This window comes from Amblyomma americanum, chromosome 4, assembly GCF_052857255.1.
Source record: "Amblyomma americanum isolate KBUSLIRL-KWMA chromosome 4, ASM5285725v1, whole genome shotgun sequence".
NCBI lineage: Eukaryota > Metazoa > Arthropoda > Arachnida > Ixodida > Ixodidae > Amblyomma > Amblyomma americanum.
Genome location: NC_135500.1, coordinates 215,592,712 through 215,610,832, shown reverse-complemented (window position 1 = coordinate 215,610,832; position 18,121 = coordinate 215,592,712). Strand labels below are relative to the sequence as shown.

The 18,121-nt window shown below is 48.4% G+C and overlaps 1 protein-coding gene across 1 annotated transcript in view; it reads left to right on the top strand.

Annotated features, from left to right (window-relative positions):
• The window catches only part of Gycalpha99B (guanylate cyclase 1 soluble subunit alpha 2), a 163,377-nt gene that overhangs the window by 109,591 nt on the left and 35,665 nt on the right, over window positions 1–18,121 (top strand). The window contains exons 4-7 of the mRNA XM_077663355.1: window positions 423–571; window positions 6,768–7,465; window positions 9,896–10,217; window positions 12,521–12,687. Coding sequence (XP_077519481.1) covers window positions 423–571; window positions 6,768–7,465; window positions 9,896–10,217; window positions 12,521–12,687 — 1,336 coding nt within the window. The remainder of the gene's footprint in view (window positions 1–422; window positions 572–6,767; window positions 7,466–9,895; window positions 10,218–12,520; window positions 12,688–18,121) is intronic.

Here is an 18,121-nt window from a genome sequence, read left to right as displayed (position 1 = left end):
AGGAATGAACGTTCAGGGAAGAAAATGGCTTACTTGCAAAGCTATGGCTTGTTTTTTTTTCTTCTCAGTAAGAAGCTAGCGGATAAAAACCTGCATTCTGGGCTTCCTCTTTCATTTTCCATGGCGGGAAAGACATAATTTAATGAGAGGAAGGGAACAGAAGTCGGCCGCAGGAACATACATCTCGCCTGCTACTCCACATTGGAGAAGGGAAGAGGGGAGGAAAAAAATCGGGAAGGGAAGCCATGACGTCGTGATGATGCCAAACTTCATTAAGGAGCAGAGGCTATGCCAAAGATGGAAGTACGCACACATGGTTAATCCTGCGGTCAGTGCCAGCGAATGCTAGATTGTTTTGAATCCTACTTGCAGTTGTAAACCCCAGAGGTTAGCTTACTGCAGATCCACGCTCTTGGGCACAGGCGGACGATGGACGACGGCCTGAACACCCGCGAGGCGGCGCTACTGCACGAAGAGCTGCGCGATGAGGACAGCGTGAACACCGTCGAAAACGGAGACGCCCACCAGCAGTTTCTCCTCCGGCTTTGCCAAGAGGTGGCAACCATTACGGGTAAGCAGGCTTCTCGTTTCACGTCTATATCTACAGATACAAAGCTTTGGGCGTATCCGCCCTCTAGTTCTCGCCTTTGATGAAACTTTCAGTAGGGAACAGTGAGACAAAGCGCAACATTTTGTCACTTAGCGCCTCCTAACCTGTGATTGAGCCATCACAGTAACTTGATATCCATGTGGTATAACCCGTCACATCTCCACTACCATTGAATTTAAGGTTGACCTGACTGTCCCCTCCTAAGCTTATCAAAAACATTTACAAGGGGCCTTCACGAACGCGAAAGCGGTCGAAGAAGCGCGAAACGGTAGCTATTACAACCAGTTGACCTTATCGAAATTTTCATCATTTCTTATCCTCGGGTTATTAAGATAGAATTATTTTAGCAGTAAGCTTCACGCGGGCAAAACGCGACGTTGTGATGTTCTGGTGTGACTAAAATAAATGCAATGGTTTTATTGCTTGCTCTTAAGCTCTATACCCTTGTTCTCTAGCTCTCTATGATACTCTGAATGTACAAAAGGAAAACACTGAATGCCGACTACTGCGCAGAAAGCATGAAGAAAGCTCTCGACAGACACAGGCAGCGCCAGGGCCAACAAGCCTGTTGTTGCTCTCCAAGTCATCCACCACAGAACAGTAAAGAAAATGAGTGAACATGAAAAGCAGGCAACGCCTTAAAAAACTACGGGGACACTTTGTTGGCCTAAAGTGTGCATGACGAAAGCCTTCCTGATTACTGTGTCACCTCGACTGCCTGTTGCTATACTGTTGCTATACACAACTGTGCGTGCGCCGCGCGCCACAGCTGCCACTGGGGCGAGGGGCGCGACGACGTCACTGTTGCAACACGCACATGCGCATGTTCCGCCTGCTGCTGCGGGTGCGAGGAGGATGCGCGCCGGAGAGGGGGAGGGTAGCAGCTGGCACTGCGCCAAGATGAGCCGGATGGGCACCGTCACCGCGAGTATGAGCGCTTAAAGGCGTTCGCCTTAAAAGTCTTCCGTACTTCAGCGTCACACTCTGTCGGGCGCACATGAACAGCTATTAGTGCAACACATTCTGACAATGGAGCGAGCTGTGTTCGGCCTGCAGCCTAGAGTCACATAAAAAAACTCGAGTTCATGCGCTGAAAATTGAACCAAATTGCGTGTACATTCAACACAGTTGAGCGAAAGAGGAAAACCTGATACACTGAAATAGAAAATTTGCGATGAAGGCACAAAATTCAAAAACATCGCCTAGCCAGGCTACACGCACAGCTTGGTGGTATAACTGTGTAGACTGTGGTGTAACATGGATCAAAATAGTGCTAGGTCTTAGTGCAATGTCTTACATTCGTATAGCCCCGCAAAGATTTCATAGATGTGCACGGAGCCAACTTCATGCGCATTCATCGGAAGTATGAGTAACTGAGTGACTTTGGAGGGGCCTCTCATCTCTACCCGACGCTGTCTCAGTTTTGCCCATGGGGTGGAACAAAATGGGGCATTCTGAAGTTTTAATAAAACTTGTTGCGGGGCTAGTTGGTGACGCATACTTGAATTAAAAGGCAGCGCAAAAAGGACGACCACAGAAGGAAGACACCACACACACGAACGCTACTAACAACTGGCTTTATTTTCCGGAACAGTTAACAATGTATAGGCGTGCCCATCGCATGCCCAGACGACACTAGGGTGGCGCCCTCTGGTTTTCTTTTTTTCTTTTTTCGGTCGAGAAGGCCGGCGCCACCTTAGTGTTGTGTGCGCATGCGATGGGCACGCCTATACATTGTTAACTGTTCCGGAAAATAAAGCCAGTTGTTAGTAGCGTTCGTGTGTGTGGTGTCTTCCTTCTGTGGTCGTCCTTTTTGCGCCGGACAACCAAGACCAACCAACCTGTGCTTCAAATAAACGCCTTGACAACTTGATTACATGTAGTGTAAAGGAGACACCAAGGAACAACTGTGCAAGTTTTTTGCCCAAAGAAACATCCGACGGGTGGAACTTTCGTGACTGAGTTGATGCTTGTCTGGCACATTAAGATGCTTCCCGTCGCTCAATTAAAACTCGTGATATTGTTGGTGATATCGAGTGTCGTGCGTCTGCTTCGTTTCGTTTGGCGAGTTTAGCTTTTCTTTCGCATTACAAGACCTTTAAAAGTGCACTAGCGGCAACTGTGCGCCAGTTACCTTATTATTTCTGCGCCTACGCCTTCGCTGATATTGTTTCTTTGTTCTTTCGGACAATAACTATCACCTCCAGTCACCGTAGTGTACTCGTAGAGGCAGCCGGCGGTGATTGCACCTACCTTTCATTCCTTGCTCTTTTTATGGCCAGTAACAGCACTATTTGCTTTAAAATCAGCCCTTTTGTCATTAGAAACTGTTAGTACTTTAATCTAGGCCAGCTTCAATTCAGTTCTGAGTCTCTCTTTAATCTCAAGCTTTTGCAAGCGGTTGGCCCTCATATTGCGCGCTCTGTCCGCCCCAGTAAATTCGTTTCGTAATTTTACGCAGCCTCATCTCTTAACTTAAAGACCTCATTCGATGAAAGGCAGCGGAGGTCGAAAACAAAACGCTCTGTTGAATTCTGTGCCGGGTGCTTCGCTCAGATGACCGGAATATCTCGTCTCTTTTCATCGTCGAGCTACTAATTTGAAAGGTGAAATTTGAATCTCCATTCGCAACGGACATCGAGGTCAATGGAATGCCATTGGAGGTGCTCTTTCGTGGAGAAATCGCACGCCACTTTGCTGTAAGTCGAGCAACGCCAACCTTTCTGTAGCCGTGAGAAATGGAAATTGGTCCTGGAAAAAGGGGCTTAAGAAATAGCTGACTAGAATCTTCGTGCTCTACTTAGGGACATCCAAGCTACAATGCATGCTCAAGACTGCAAGGGCCTCAGAATGAAATATTTAATAACTACCACGTATACGCTTAAGAAGCCCTTGCTTAGCATTTCGAACATTGATTTATCCAACATTGAATAACTTGTTTTGTTTTTTTTACGCAGTGAGTATGTTTTAAAAGCCTTCTGCCTGCCAAGCGTTTCTAGTCAATCCCATCGTGTCTTTGGCAAGCCTGTTATTTAAATGTGCCATGTTCTGCGGAACAAAATTTTTATTATTGGGAAAAAATGCAGTGGAAACCACAAGAAAGTCATACTGAAGTGGATTTTTGCACGTCCAGTCGGTAAGAATAACTGGCTATCCGCTTTCGAAATACAACTTGTTCCGGAAGTTTTTATTCGATTCATGAGATATGCGTACAGAAAGAAAACGTCATCATTGAAGCCCTCTCTGCTGTTTTGAAGCCAGGATTGCGCTGTCTTTCTTAACCAGAGCTTCGCAGATGGGTCAGTGGCGAACATCTCTTCAGAAGCAGCGGTGATAGTGCTCGGAAGCAATTTAAGCTGCCGCTTTATGCCCGTGCGTAAGACATCTTGCACGGCAGCGGAATTATCAGGCATACGAGAGGCCGTCGACTGCTTTTAGAATTCCTTTTTTATATTCAGAACGTTCTCGAAAGATTTGGCGTCGCAACTTGTGGCAGCTACAGACCGAACCTATAGCTACCAGGGGAAGTTGGTGGCCTTCCATATTTCCGGAATGGCTCATTTAATGCTTTTTTCCAAGCCTCACGTATTTGCCTGACACCCATATTTCACTAAAAAAAAGAAGCCAAAAGTGCCTCTACAGCAGGTTCAGAAAGATGAGGCAATATTTCATAGCGTATTTTATCAGGACTGGATGCCATCTGCCTACCGGTGGACAGTACCTTACGAATTTCTTGAAGTGTAATTAAATTCTTTTAGGACTTTTTAACGCTTCCGCTTGTCGGTAGTATTTTTTTCGGCTGTGTTTTAGTGCTTAAAAATCGAGTCTGTGAAGTGTAAGAAACTAGAAACTCGTGAGAAATGTTGTCCCAGTGTGCCCGCTTGTTCTTCAGCACTTTTTTATATACCAGGGGCTGTCAGTAAGAGGACTGCGAAAAAGAAAAAAGCTGAAATTAAGGTTGCGAACTTGGTCCCATATTTTTTTTATATGATAGGACTGTTTATGGCTGATACATCGCTTTGCCACGAAGCTTTCTCAGCATTGTGAGGGATATGCCCTGCTTTAGCACTCTCCTTTTTAAAAAATATAATGTTCATGAACTGTCTCGGTTAGGTGTTGCTCAATACATATAAACATATTGTGATTTCTTTTTAAATGAAGAAAGATGACTGCAACAGCTTCATGTGTGGTTTTAAGCATGATTTCACCTGTTGCAACACCACTATGCGCTATAATATAATAACGGTACCTCGTGAGATCTTACTTGCTTGCTATTTATCACAACGCAGGACTTTGTATTTCTTTAAAATGTTTTTTGTGTTGAGTTCTTAAGTTTGTTTCTTCTAAGCATGAAGCCGTGGGTGAAACTGAGTTTCATACTCTGGTTTCCAAGATGGGCAAAGTATGTGGTGATGTGGGCTCCACATCACAGTTCACGCAGTGTGGCGCAGCATTGCAGTTCTCTGATGGATGACAATTAGGGACGCATTTCGCGCCTGTTTCCTGGCCGCGGCAGATTCAGACAGAGTGTCCAAATTTCTCGTAATTTCAATTTGCGAAGGGTATTGGTATATGTGGACGGAGAGAGATTTCTGTGTGCCCTACTTCAATCGACTCGGGCAGAGTGCAGGAGGCGAAGGTCAGGACCGGGTGTTTTGTGGGAACTTCTTTGTTTTCTTTGCGCATTTTTGTTCTGTTCACATTTACTGCGTTTGTTCAGTGAGCCCTTCGAGCATTCATTTCTCTGTCAAATAAGAAAGTCATTGTCAGAGGTGACACCGCCCACTGTATGCAAGGTCTGTGGGTTGTCACGAAGGCTGTAATTTTTTCAAATGGTTTCATGTTTGTGAGTCCGAAATGCCGAGCTTTCTCATGTAGTTATAATAACACATCTCTATTGGTTAATTATGTCATCTTTATAGCCAGGGCCCAATGCATCTGTGAAACATTTTGACACTACAAAAAGGGATATCATTCTAGCAGGTTCTTTCGCTGTGGACAATGTAGAACTTGGGAAAGGTACTTTTCTTTCTTTCTTCCTTTCTTTCCTTCTCTCTTTCTTCCTTTCTTTCTCTCTTTCTTTCTTTCTTTCTTTCTTCCTTTCTTTCTCTCTTTCTTTCTTTCCTTCTTTCTTTCTTTCTTTCTATGGATAAACTGAGTGGTAACTGCGGTCAGAGAGGAAGCAGCCACCAAATATGCATTTTCTTAGGCCGTGGTGCCAGCCTTTCTCCATGGAGCCCAACGAGGGAACGAGAGAGGAACTTGTGCTGCCCACGGCAGTTGTACATCACCACTATACCCAAATATGGCGTATCTCAGGACACTTAGCTACACATGGTTAAGCCTAGTCGTCAGGAGAAAGGAGAAACCGTTAAGGAAGGCGAGATAAAAGTTGTGAGAAAAGAACACGAAAGCGAAAGATAAAGGGAAGAACAGGAAAAGGAGACAGACGATTTCCTCCCGGTTGAGTCGGCACGGGGATTCCGTCTACCGGAAGCGGGGGTCAAAATGGTGCGTTGCCTCTACGGAGGCCTCTTCAAGGCCCAAGCACTCTGCGTCGACTAACCACCAGGAACCCCTTTACCTCGGACATAGGCAAACACCACGCTCGGCTGGACGGGGGTGGGCCGAGCCCACGCGTGCTCGCTAAGCCGTAGTGTCGATACTCATTAACATTTGCATGTTACAAATGCTCCTTCTGGGTAAAAAAAAACTGAATGGGGGCACTTAAGGCGGAATCAAGCTCCACTTTAAGTGTACGACGCGATAGCGTTAATTGGTTAATGCTCAAATATGCCGAATTGGTCATTCTCTACTTTACGTCCATGCATCCGAGGAAGTCCTCATGCCACTTCTGGCGCAGTGGGGCAGACGTTGCTGTTCCCGAACCACACCATCGCGGCCAATCTTTAACTTAACTGCCACCTGCCACGCTATTCAGTTTGTTCACAATACGGTGGGCAGGCCGTGATGACGCCACAAGGTCACATGACCTAGGTGACCACCTAAGTTGCCGTACGGCTGCGAGGCTTCAAAAGGTCGCCAGCGCCGACGCCTACTCCGGAGCATTTTTCCCACATGGGGGTACTAACGCTCTCGCGTTAAAAGAAAAAAAGATAAAGGGAAGAGTTATTATTGTCCCATTCGCGATTCGCAGGCCTTTCAGTGGACACCGTCCTGGAGAGCGCGGGCGAGGCGCACACGTGCTCGTGCCTCGACTGGCACGGCAATGCGCTGCGCTTCCTTGGCGGCTCGCTGGCCGATTTCCTTGTCAACCTAGAGTCCCTGCACGTGGTGCTCGAGCGCGCGGGGCTGCCTCTGCGCGGGAGTCGCCTCAGCGGCGTCCGCGAGGAGCACGGCCGCCTGGTGCTCCAGTGCGTGTCGGCAGCCAACCAGCCGCCGCTGCTCAGGCTGCTGGCCGGCTCACTACGCCGGCTCGCCGCACAGCTCTTCCAGCTCAACGTCCGCGTCAGCGTGGCCGGCTCCAAGGCACAGCAGGCCACGCTGGTGCTGCAGCCGGAGGCGCCCGCGGGCCCATCTCCGTCACTGTCGGCGCCGGGAGGTGGCGTGGCGGCTGCGCCAGTGGCCAGCGCTAACCCGGAAGACCTGGCCGTGTCGGTGGCCACGTTTTGCCGGGCCTTCCCCTTCCATTTCATGTGCGACCGGCAGCTGAAGCTGACGCAGATGGGCATGGGCCTGGCACGCATCTTCGGGGCCAAGGCGAGCACCGTTCCCGCCCTCTTCACCTTTGTGGAGCCCAAGGTGGAAATGCGCTTCGACCACGTGGTGGCAAACATCAACCTGCCGTTCCTGCTGCAGGTGCACGACGACGCCATCAAGCACGAACGGTACAAGGTGGGTACCGGCCTGTCCTCCGCTGTGTGGCAGTGGGCGACTAGAGTGGCCGGCTGTAATTACTGCTCTTCGGGGCTGTGCTGTAGAAGGGGGAGAGAGGGTGATATCGTAGAGGGAAAAAGCTGATGTGACAGTTATTGAAGCGCAGCAGCAGGATATATAGCACAATATTTTTTAGTGTGAAAGCGCTATTCTAGGCGTACCAACCCCGAGCAAGAATCTTGTGTTATGTGAATCATCGAAGTAAATCGGGTAAGCTCGGGTCAGTTCGGAGGAGCGCCAATGGGAGGAAGCTGAGGAAAGTTCGGAGGAGTGTCGCGTCAGCTGTAGTCAATGGGAGAGGGTGGCGCGCCAGCCGCCTCCGAGTGGAAAGAGGGTGGGACAATGAATAGCGAGAAACGCGGTTACCTGCACATGCAGATCCCAAAAAGAGGAGGCAAAGAATGAACACATCCGTTCACACTTCTACACGGTTGAACTACGTTAAAACCCTGCCACTTTCTTCTATTGAATTTCTTCCTGCTCAGCGTCGAAATATCTCATCGTCTGTAAGACATAAAATTCCACTCTCGGATTCAACACTGAAACCAAGGGCACCACTGCTCTTACCGCTCTGTGATGAACGGGAAAAAAATCATATTCACGTAACATGGTCACAAACTCTACCGCTGACTTTTTGTGTAATATTACTTTTCACGCGCGTTTCTCCAGGCACTTATTCCGCAATAGAAATTCATTGTTTCATTTTTAGAGCGTTAGCTCTTCTCAGCTTGCTCTTCAACTTAGCGTCGTCGGCGTTGGCTTGCAGTGCCACCTGCCTCGGCGGCAAAGTGGAGGGAAGAAAAAACCTCTGCAATTGGGGGGGTGGGGGGCAGGAAGGAGAAAGAAAGCGGGAGAGGGGAGTGGCAGAGATGGTGGAAGGAGACGGGTGGCTTAGTGGCTTGGGCGTTCGCCTCGGCTGCGGGAGGTGGTGGGTTCGAACTGCACCGCTGGAAAATGATGGAAACAAGTGTCCCCCGGCCTTCTGCGCCGGCTTCTTGCTTTGCTGTCTAAATGCGCGCTCACACTAGCGGGAAGCTTCCCGCGCCGGCACAGCGTCAACGTCGACGCTGCCTCGCAGCTCCTCAGAATGACGCTCACACTGCGCGCGTTTTCTCGCTGCTGTTGTCTTGGAATGTGGAGAGAGGAGGCACTGAGGGAGGACCCGAACGAGCAGAGAGAGAAGGGGGTAGTCACGTGACACCAGAGAAGACTGGAAAGCGCACCCTGCTCCCCTCCCGTCGCCCTAGCAAAGCAGCCGCCGAGTGCCCGGCCGGCCGGCCGGCCGGCCGGACGCGCGCAGCCTCCGCCTCCGCCGACGGGGTCACTGAACTGGGACCGACGTCACGGTTCACGGTCGGCGCCCATTGGCTGTTCTGGTCACCGGCACGGGAAAAATAGGTACCGAACCCATCGTTCCGCGGGACGGCAGAGCAGGCTGTCCGCGGGAGAAAAACCGGCTTGCGCGGGAAGCGGCACGCTTGAAACGCCCAGCGTTGCGCGTTTTCCCGCTAATGTGAGCGCGCCTTAACGCTCAAACATTCGCGTTACGTACTTGCAACCGCTCTGTGATTTTGTTTTTCGTTTCTCGAGAGTCTGCACTCTGGTTAGTGCTTTTTTATTCGGCGTACTTGCCGTTGTGCAGTTCCGTTGTTAGTATCAATATTTGGTCACGCTTACTAATTGACAGACTGGTTAATGTGGACGGGTGTCTGTCGTAACGCAGCGTTCTTAATGAATGAGAGTTAGGGGTCTTTGTGCATATGCATGCAAGGTGCGGTGTTAAAAATAAACATTGGGGGTAATTATTTTTAATTTTCCTTATGCTAACGAAAGCGTATGTGCTGAACCATGAAGGCATCGTGTTAAGAACTGAAAACGCTCGTACTGAAGCGACGTTGAAAACAACGTGGTGTGACCGAAAAAAATCGTGAGCATGCTCAAAGAAAAAAGTTGCGTAGTGCTGAAATGAACGTTTGCAGAGATGCACAACTGATGTAACCTTCTCGCGGAGCGGAAAAACCGTGACATCTCAGACTTACCATCTCTTGGCGGCGGTAAAGAACAGACGCCACACGGCAGTTGACGTAACCCACTGTACGGGTTATACGGCCCGTTGAAATAGCACGGTCTCATTTCCATTATGTGCCTCGTCGGCGCATTTAACCTTTGCTTGACGCGCACAGCAGGAAGGCGCTTTATATTTGGAGACTGGCGGGCACTTAAGGCTGCTTGAAGTGCTCTGCCAGTCAATCGATCGATCCATCGATCAATCAATAAATTAATATACTTTCACAGTACTCTGCAAAGCAACCGCGAGCGCTGATCTGTCCAGTGATACTACAAGGTTGTGCGCCAGATCTGCCCTCCTGCGCGCATGTCCATTCCCAGGGCATGGAGGTCAAGGGCCAGATGGTGCACTGCCCGGAGTCGCGGGCGCTGCTCTTCCTGGGCTCTCCCGTGCTGGACGGCGGCCTGTCGGCCATGCTCCGCCGGGGCCTGTACATCTCGGACGTGCCCGTGCACGACGCCACACGCGACATCCTGCTCGTGGAAGAGCAGAGCCGCGCGCAGGACGGCCTCAAGCGCCGCATGGACAAGATACGCGGCTCCATCCAGGAGGCCAACCTGGCCGTCGAGGAGGAGCGCCAGAAAAACGTCGACCTGCTGCACCTCATATTCCCGCCCAGGGTGGCCCGCAAGCTGTGGCTCGGTGAGCGCCCTGCCGGCATGCATACCTGCGCGTATAGTAGAAGTAGCAGGCAGCACCTGAGCAAAACCTCGCATCATGGAACGGGACAGCACGGCGAAGGGATTTTGGCTTGGCGTTCAGGAAGCTCGCTTAACTTATTTAAAGCTGAATGAGGAGCTACCAACTCTTCTTTCTCGCGCCAGTGTCTACTCTACTTCGTTTTCACTCAGGTGACGCGTTTTCGGCAAACCGAGGCCTCTGCTCTGCTTTTAGCCCTTTTTACTATCTCTCTCAGGTTTTCTACCTTTCGTGCTTGCTCCGAAAATGCAGTGAGAATGAGAGAGAGAGCATCGCGCACCTATAGTGACATGAAAGGAGAGAATCCGTTTTATGCTCTCTTCGGCTTTCCTTTGTCAAGCAGCTCTGTACGGAGGAGCATCTAGCAGGCAGGCGAGCAGCTTGCACTGCGGCGTAAGCAACCGCTTCTCACAAGTGGCGCCGCGTTGCGGCAAGTAAATGAACATATGCGTCCGAAGGGGTCCCATTTCGAAGGAAGTGATTTAACTGGCGCTGAAAGTACATAGGAAATGCCGGTTGAGCGATCTCTGGCTTTCTCTCAAGAAAGCGAAAAGCCCTTGCGTGCATGTTGGCTTTCAAGTTGAACGAAAGAGCGATTTGAGCGCGCTGAAGCTATGAGAAGACGCCGCACGCCTTGGTTTTAATATAGTTGCAGTAGAAGCCCCGTGGAGCCAAAATGCGCCTTTGCTTGTAAGATTAGCCTAGTGGCTGGGCGGAAGTGACCTCACTTGATGGGAAGTAGCGTCACTTTCGATAAAGGCATCGACAGCTGCAATAGATATCACATTGCGAATTCATAATGAAATTAGGTATCCTGGTGAACTCCCCCCCCCCCCCCCACCTTTTTTTTGATGGTGGGTGTGCAAAAAAAATTTGCGCTAATACTTAATCTGCAGACCGGAATCAGCTTGCTTAGCAGCAAGTGCTCTCTGCATTACTCCAAGTGCGTGGAACACTGCCACCTGAGTGGATAAATCTAAACAGTTCGTGTTTCTGGGTGCTGGTCAAGTGCCTTTCTGGCCTTTGTTGTTGATTCATATTTGGTAACAACGAAGCAAACCCCACGCACACAACAAACACATCGCATTTTCCAGTTTTGCAAGTGCATCTGTGTGATTTTTAACGGCCTGAAAGCATCACTTCTAGTTAATGTAGGTAATTCGAGCTTTAGGAACTTGTTTTATTCTCGGGGTTCAAGTACAGCTCAGCAAAACGAAACTTGTGCAGTCCTGCGGAAAAAAAAAAGCCAGATATATGACATTTCGTCAAGACTATAGTGATAGTTAGCCATAGCTGTAGCCTAAAGGTTTGCAAGCATATACTTGGTGCAATAGACTATAGACTGTCCTGCAGCAGACACCAAGACGATGAAGATGAGGTGAAAGGAGTTTGGCTGCGTCATGTGATATTCATTTAAAACATGTTTAAGCATGGTCCAGTTTTTATTGAACGCAGTGGTTAATGTTACTGTCACGCAGTAATCACGTCCTTTGGTTTTCAAATCTTATTCACGTGAAACTGTGACCGTAAAAAACTGATACTATTATCTGATTTAAGAGTTGAATCTAAATTGTTTTTTTGTGCCTTTAAAATGGTTAATATTCTTTTTTTGTTTTCAGTTGCTTTATCAATGAATAAAACGCACCGTGACAATTTGTTTCGTTGCATAAAACAAAACAAAATCTTATCATGAACAAGCTGCATTAAATAGGCTGTTTCTAAGATGAGTTTTTAGCTCGCAATTATTTCCAGTTCTTTCTTCGCGCCCATTACTAACCCCATTCGTTACATTTATTCGTCCCTGATCGATTTTCTGGGACCTTGCGCGTACTATAACTCGGAGAAAATTATTTTTTGTGTTTTTTCCTTCGTGATAATGTATTGAGATGCACTGGCTGTGCATTGGTTTTCGTCACAGTTTCCTCAGCCTTGGCGTAAAGGTAATGAATGTCTCAGAGGGACTCGCTACTCTTATAAGCTTCCGCTCATGAATTCTAGAGGCTTGTTCTACGTCTTTGCTCTGTTTCATGGTTTATGAAGGTGTTTGCAAGTGTTTTTATTAAATATTGCTGGCGTTGTCAAGAGCGCATAAAGGTCCGAGAGAGCAACAGCAGTTTAGACGAGCCTAGCGCAATGACACACACTCTCTACATTCATAAATTCAGAGCATGGTTGCGCTGCTTTAGGCTATTCGTCTGCGTCGCGCATGTTGGTTGCTGACCTGCCCTCGTCGTTTCTTGGTGCAGGCGAGTCCGTCGAGGCTCAGCAGCACGACCAGGTGACGCTGCTCTTCTCAGACATCGTGGGCTTCACGGCCATCTGTGCCACCGCCACGCCCATGATGGTCATCAACATGCTCAACGCCCTCTACACCCAGTTTGACCAGTTCTGCGGGGAGCTGGACGTCTACAAGGCTAGATGCCTCCTATCTTTCTCTTCCTTTCCCACTGAGATCGAAACGAAACAGCTGCGCAGATAAAAAAGACACATTTAATATACCGTGTACCGTGTTACCGTTACCGTTACCGGAGTACCTGAATCCCGCCCACTGCCAGTGAGCACGCACTGATTGGTCCCGATGCGGCAGGTGCGAGTGCAGCTGCAGGTAAATGGCGCCATCTGGTGCCGTCGAGGCGATCTGCGCGTGCGCATTGGCGGTGAAATGGTCCCAGTGCTCCGTTAACCGTAACATAGTACGCGGTATGTTAAAGCTGTCTATTCCTACTTGAATGTTTCCCTGTACCATCCTCCAAGCCTGTCCTATATCGCAATACAATACTTCAGCGAAGAGAACAGAAAAAAAAATTTTTTTTAAGTGTGCGTAATCAGCAGGCAGTGCAGTTAATGGATGCTTCTCGCTGCGCCAGGCACACAGCTGTAACTTTTGCTTACATTTGTTCAGCGTTTTCTTCGACGGCTCCCGCTGGTGAGGTCGTTCTAGACAAGCGTAGGAATACTCGGCTGACTTCCACAGCAATATTATTAAAGGCCGCCATGCTTCAAAACTGGGAGCCTGGTAACTTCAGATTTTAGATTTTTAGATTTTAGTTGATGCAGCACGAAAACTACACTAATTTAGATCAGGCTTTACTAAGTTACATTCACGTATGACTGAGTGAATACATTTGCCGGTAAAGCTCATATTTAAGTTTGTAAGCCACTCATATTAAGTTCCTTCCGTTTTGATCTTCAAGCAGCATTGTTTTAAGGCGCATATACATCATTCATCTGAACCCGGTCCTGCGACGGATGCGAAATAACCCCTGTGCACCTCCTTAAAGCCACAACCTGAGCAGCGGGAGGCCTACTGTCCATCTCAAGCGTGGGGAGCCAAATGCAGCTGATTCACCGGTCGCAGCAAATATCGAAGGCTGTAGGAGCCCTACTTTTTTTTTTTTTGGGGGGGGGGGGGCGTGGGGGAAGGAGGGGAGGGGGCTCTTACAAAAATTTCTTTAGACAGTCTATAGACTGCCCATATGTTTCTGTTTATAAAGTCTATAGACTCGCTATAGACAAACCCTAGGGAACCGTCTACAAGCAATACAAATCCTGTAGACAGTCTGTTGACAATCTATAGAATTATGGACATACACTTTTAGTAGACTTTTGTCTATAGACTATGAATAGACAAATATTTGTAGGAAGGCAATAGAGTCTATAAAAAGTTTATAGACTGTCTATAGACCATTTTTGTAAGGAAGGGGGTGGGGGCTCAACTCTTTACAGAATACACTGTTTATCACCACCAACAGCACCACCCGGACTTTGGGTGCAGGGCAAAATTAGGATGAGAGTTTAAATAATAAAGTTTAACTGGCGAGCGTCACGTCCAGCGAAATTCATTTGTCTAGTTTAGTTACGCTGCATCCACTGGTCCTCTCTGTGGACCTTGTCTTTAAAAAAAGTGCAAATTCAATTTTATGCAAGGCTTTCAACTTATGTGAGAGCTGTTGTATAATGCAAGCGGGAGCACAGACGTATTTCTCCGGATTGTGTATACTTTGTTTGCCTGCTGCTCAAAGAAGTAAAGCGATGCTTGAATGCGGAGCGTGTTTCGCAGTTCTCTGCCTTTATCCAGACGATGATCAACAGAAAACTGTATATATATTTATAAAATATGTTCTTTGTTCTCGTCATCCTCCCCCACTAGGCTTTGAACGGTCCACTTTCGCATCAAATCTGTTGGCTTCATGCACTTCTTCGCCGTGTTTTATTTTCTTCCCAGACGCTGAAAACGCAAAAATTTCTTGAAACGAGGCGCGGCGAACGATCCCTTGGATTAAGCACAATGCTCTTCTTCTAATTTTGCCTTCGATGCTTCAGTGTATCGAAGCAATGTTCCCCCAGAGTTTACGTACCAGAGATGCCTGACTGTACTCTTACCAGCACGGCTAAACAAACGCCGTCAGGGCTTTCTGAAGAATCGCCGAGGTAGTTGCGAATGAAACACAAGAAAATCGCGTTGGAGGCGCTTGAGGCGAGTTCTAAATTCTCCTCTTGGAAATAATCTTGTATGCATCAGGCAGAGACCACTTCTCAATTTTTAGCGTCGTTTTGAGGCCGCTGACGCCAGACAGTTGCGAGAGATCGAATTCCATTTATGTTGGTTTTTTGGCACAAGTCTACTGTGTAAAATGGATACGCCCGCGCGAGGGCTGCCGCACGTCGTCAGCGACGCAGATTGCACTAACAACGCGACATGCTGAGTAATTACTTGGGCTTAACACTTTCTGAAAGACACCTTTCAACGCCATGTTGTGAACACATTCACTCATAATTTCTATCTCCGGCGTAACTTGCTCACAAAAGGTGGCAGAACATCGCAAAAGAAGACCATAACTGTGGCCAGAACGCAGCACTCAAAAGCACCGACATCAGGGATTGATCCTCGAAAGAAAACAACCTGTTCGCGTCGCTTACTTTTTCTCATTCGCCTTGCTTTGCTAATAAGGCTTACCGACTTCCGAAGCCTACAAGCAGGCTGGTGAGCTAAGCGCACCGGATAGCGAAAAGCAAATCCACTTTGCGTAACAGCGACACTTGAGAGCCGCTGCTTTAAAGAACTTTTGCTCCCTGTCTTTGAGTCGTCCTGCAAACCTTGAACAGCAAAGCCATGATTTCAACCTTCTTTCCGCTTCTTGCCAGGCGTCCGCACAGTTGCGAAAATCGAACGCGCTCGCCTGGGCTAACACGCACGAAAAACAAAACCGCCGACGCGGCGCTCTTAGACGTCCTCCTTCCCGCTACCAAAACTAATCCGCTCACGGGAAAATCGCGCAAGCACTTCCCGCGCCTTCCGAGGTATAATAACCTTCGGCTTCCCATAATGCAACTTGACTAAAATCAGGGCACGGCGCTGCGCGGTCTGGCGCGTGCTCCGTGCCCTGAATTCCAAAGCGCTGTGCGCATACGACGCGGAGCGCCCTCCCGTGTGCGTATGCATCGTCGCGCACAAGCCGCCGGGTGGCACTCGTTTAGCTGGGAGGGCAATGCCAACTTGTTATGTAAGGCTTCCGTTTGAGTAGGGGAGAAGATTGGAGGAGAGGAAGGGAGGACTCTCCGCTCAAAGCGAAAAGAAAGAGAGTGAGTGGGGCGGTCCGGGAAAATATTCCTTTACGGCTGGAAAGGCTCAGAGCCTGCGGAGCGACTAGTCCGTTCCTAAATCCGATTTGTCGCTGCGTGAATATTTGTTGTCTCTCCTTGAAAATCCGTCGTGAGTACAGGGTGGCTGGAGTGAGCTGCAAGGAGAGGCAGGGCAGGGGAGACTGTTTTCGTTCCACCCACATCTGTGCTCGTCTCCTTTCCACACTGGCCGTCGCGTTCGTCCTTCTTCTCGAGGGCCGCGCGGGAATCGGGCCGTTCAGGGGAAAGCAATGTTCTCTTTTCTTCTTTTTTTTTTCGCGCTTCAGCAGCGAGATGCAGATATGGGCAAATAGGACCAAGCCGCTCGGGCCTCGGCAGTGGTTTCACGTCCGCGCCAGCTGCCTCGCGGGCATTGTGTTTTGCTCCAGCATTGCGGTCGCTCATCCCCGCGTTCACACCACTACCGTTGCACCTCGGATTGCGGAGGGCATAACTGGTCAGGCCAGTGAGTGGTCGGCAGGCAATGCCACGCTTTAGTATTTTTTTTCGTAATCTTGAACGAAAAACTGACGCGAGACGCGCCATCAGATCGAAAGGGAAAGAAAGTTAAAAAAAAAAACAGCGCAGCAGCATTGAGTTTCTAATGTTGTCTGAAAAACTTTTACTCACACAAACAGTATCAAACTTAAACGAGGTTTACGATTCGTTTATTTTGATGTTACATTAATTATAAAAGGATTTTTCGGATGTTGCACAAAAAGTGTAAGTCGAGATTAAAGGCATGAACATATCTGCCGGAGGATTACCGGTGGCTAGGAGACGCTCAATGTTCATTAGAGGATATTGCCCGGCTGTCGTTGCCCTCTAATGCCAATAATCAAAAGAATACCTTCCTGTACTATCTTTCTGTAATGAGAATTTTTAATCATTAGAAAACGACCTCAACTAAATTTCTTTTCGTTATCCCTAAATAAAACTAGATGGAGATTTACAAATTAAGCACATCTCGAATTTTTCCACATTTTTTTTTCTTACAGTATGACAGCCAATTTTCAGCGTTCATGAGGAGACGAAAAAACCGATAAAATGTTTCGCAACGCATCAGACGTGAACCATGCCCGAAAACAAGATTCTACTCTAGCAAAGAATTGCTATAGCAACATATTTCGCCAGTAGTTGCATGGCGATGTGGTCCTCGTAAAAACATGAGAGACGGTACCTTACACTGTACTATTCTTCAGTCGTCATTAAAAGAAGTTTAATCAGAACACTTTCTTTAGGGGACAAAATATTTTGGAACGTGTAGAAGCCACTACCTACACAGGAGCTGCGCCATGTTAGCTCTTCACTGCAGTGCGAAGCGGAGCGCCAAATGAATGCTCCCTAAGTTCGGCTGTTGCAAGGCAGGTTGACATGTTCAGTCACGCTGCCTGACTCGAAACACCTGCGTCGCCGTTTCGGACAAAGTCCAGCATACCGTTCACCATGGAAGCTTGACGTGGTGAAACGCCCCTGTGTTAAGTCATCATACCGAGCGATATTAATGCGAAAGCAGTACTTGTCCCATTGCGAGAAAAGCCGGCGTGGTGTGTGTGTACCCGCAGATGGTGCACAAAATCCCAGCGATGGCAAGAAAGATAGGGTGACGTCATCAAGCAGCCGCATGCTCCACACACAAAGCAAAGCACCAACACTTAAGGCACTCATATACATGTCGTTCTTCTTCTTCTGTTGTTGCCAGGAAAAATGAATAGGAAAGTGCACAGGCCTGCCCACTGGCTCAAGCCGAGCCACAATCGCTACCACGTCCAGATAGTAGAAGACTTAAAAGATGAGATAGGAAGACAGGATAGAAAAGACGCGCGGTATAATGACCCAGCCGGGCCAACCGGTGGCGGAAGTGAAGCAACCTTCAAGCACACCGCCACACATATAAGTCCAGTGTGTTGGGTTCAAATGGATATTCTACGGGTCCCAGCCCATACATATACATACACTCCCCACTGGCGGACCTCAATGTGGCTCCAGTTTTCTCGACAACATTCGTGCCAACAGTGACGCAATCGCTTGTCTTACAATGTTTCGGGTGGTGTCATGGGATTTCTCGTTGCATATAGGTTGCATGTTCTAGTCAACTTGGAGGCTAGATTGTGATAGGCATTAGAACCAACGACACATGCAAAAAAAAAGGTAGATATACTTAGGACTGCTTACGTGTGGGAATCCGAAATCTTTGCAGGGCAAACTACCAGACTCCATCAAGA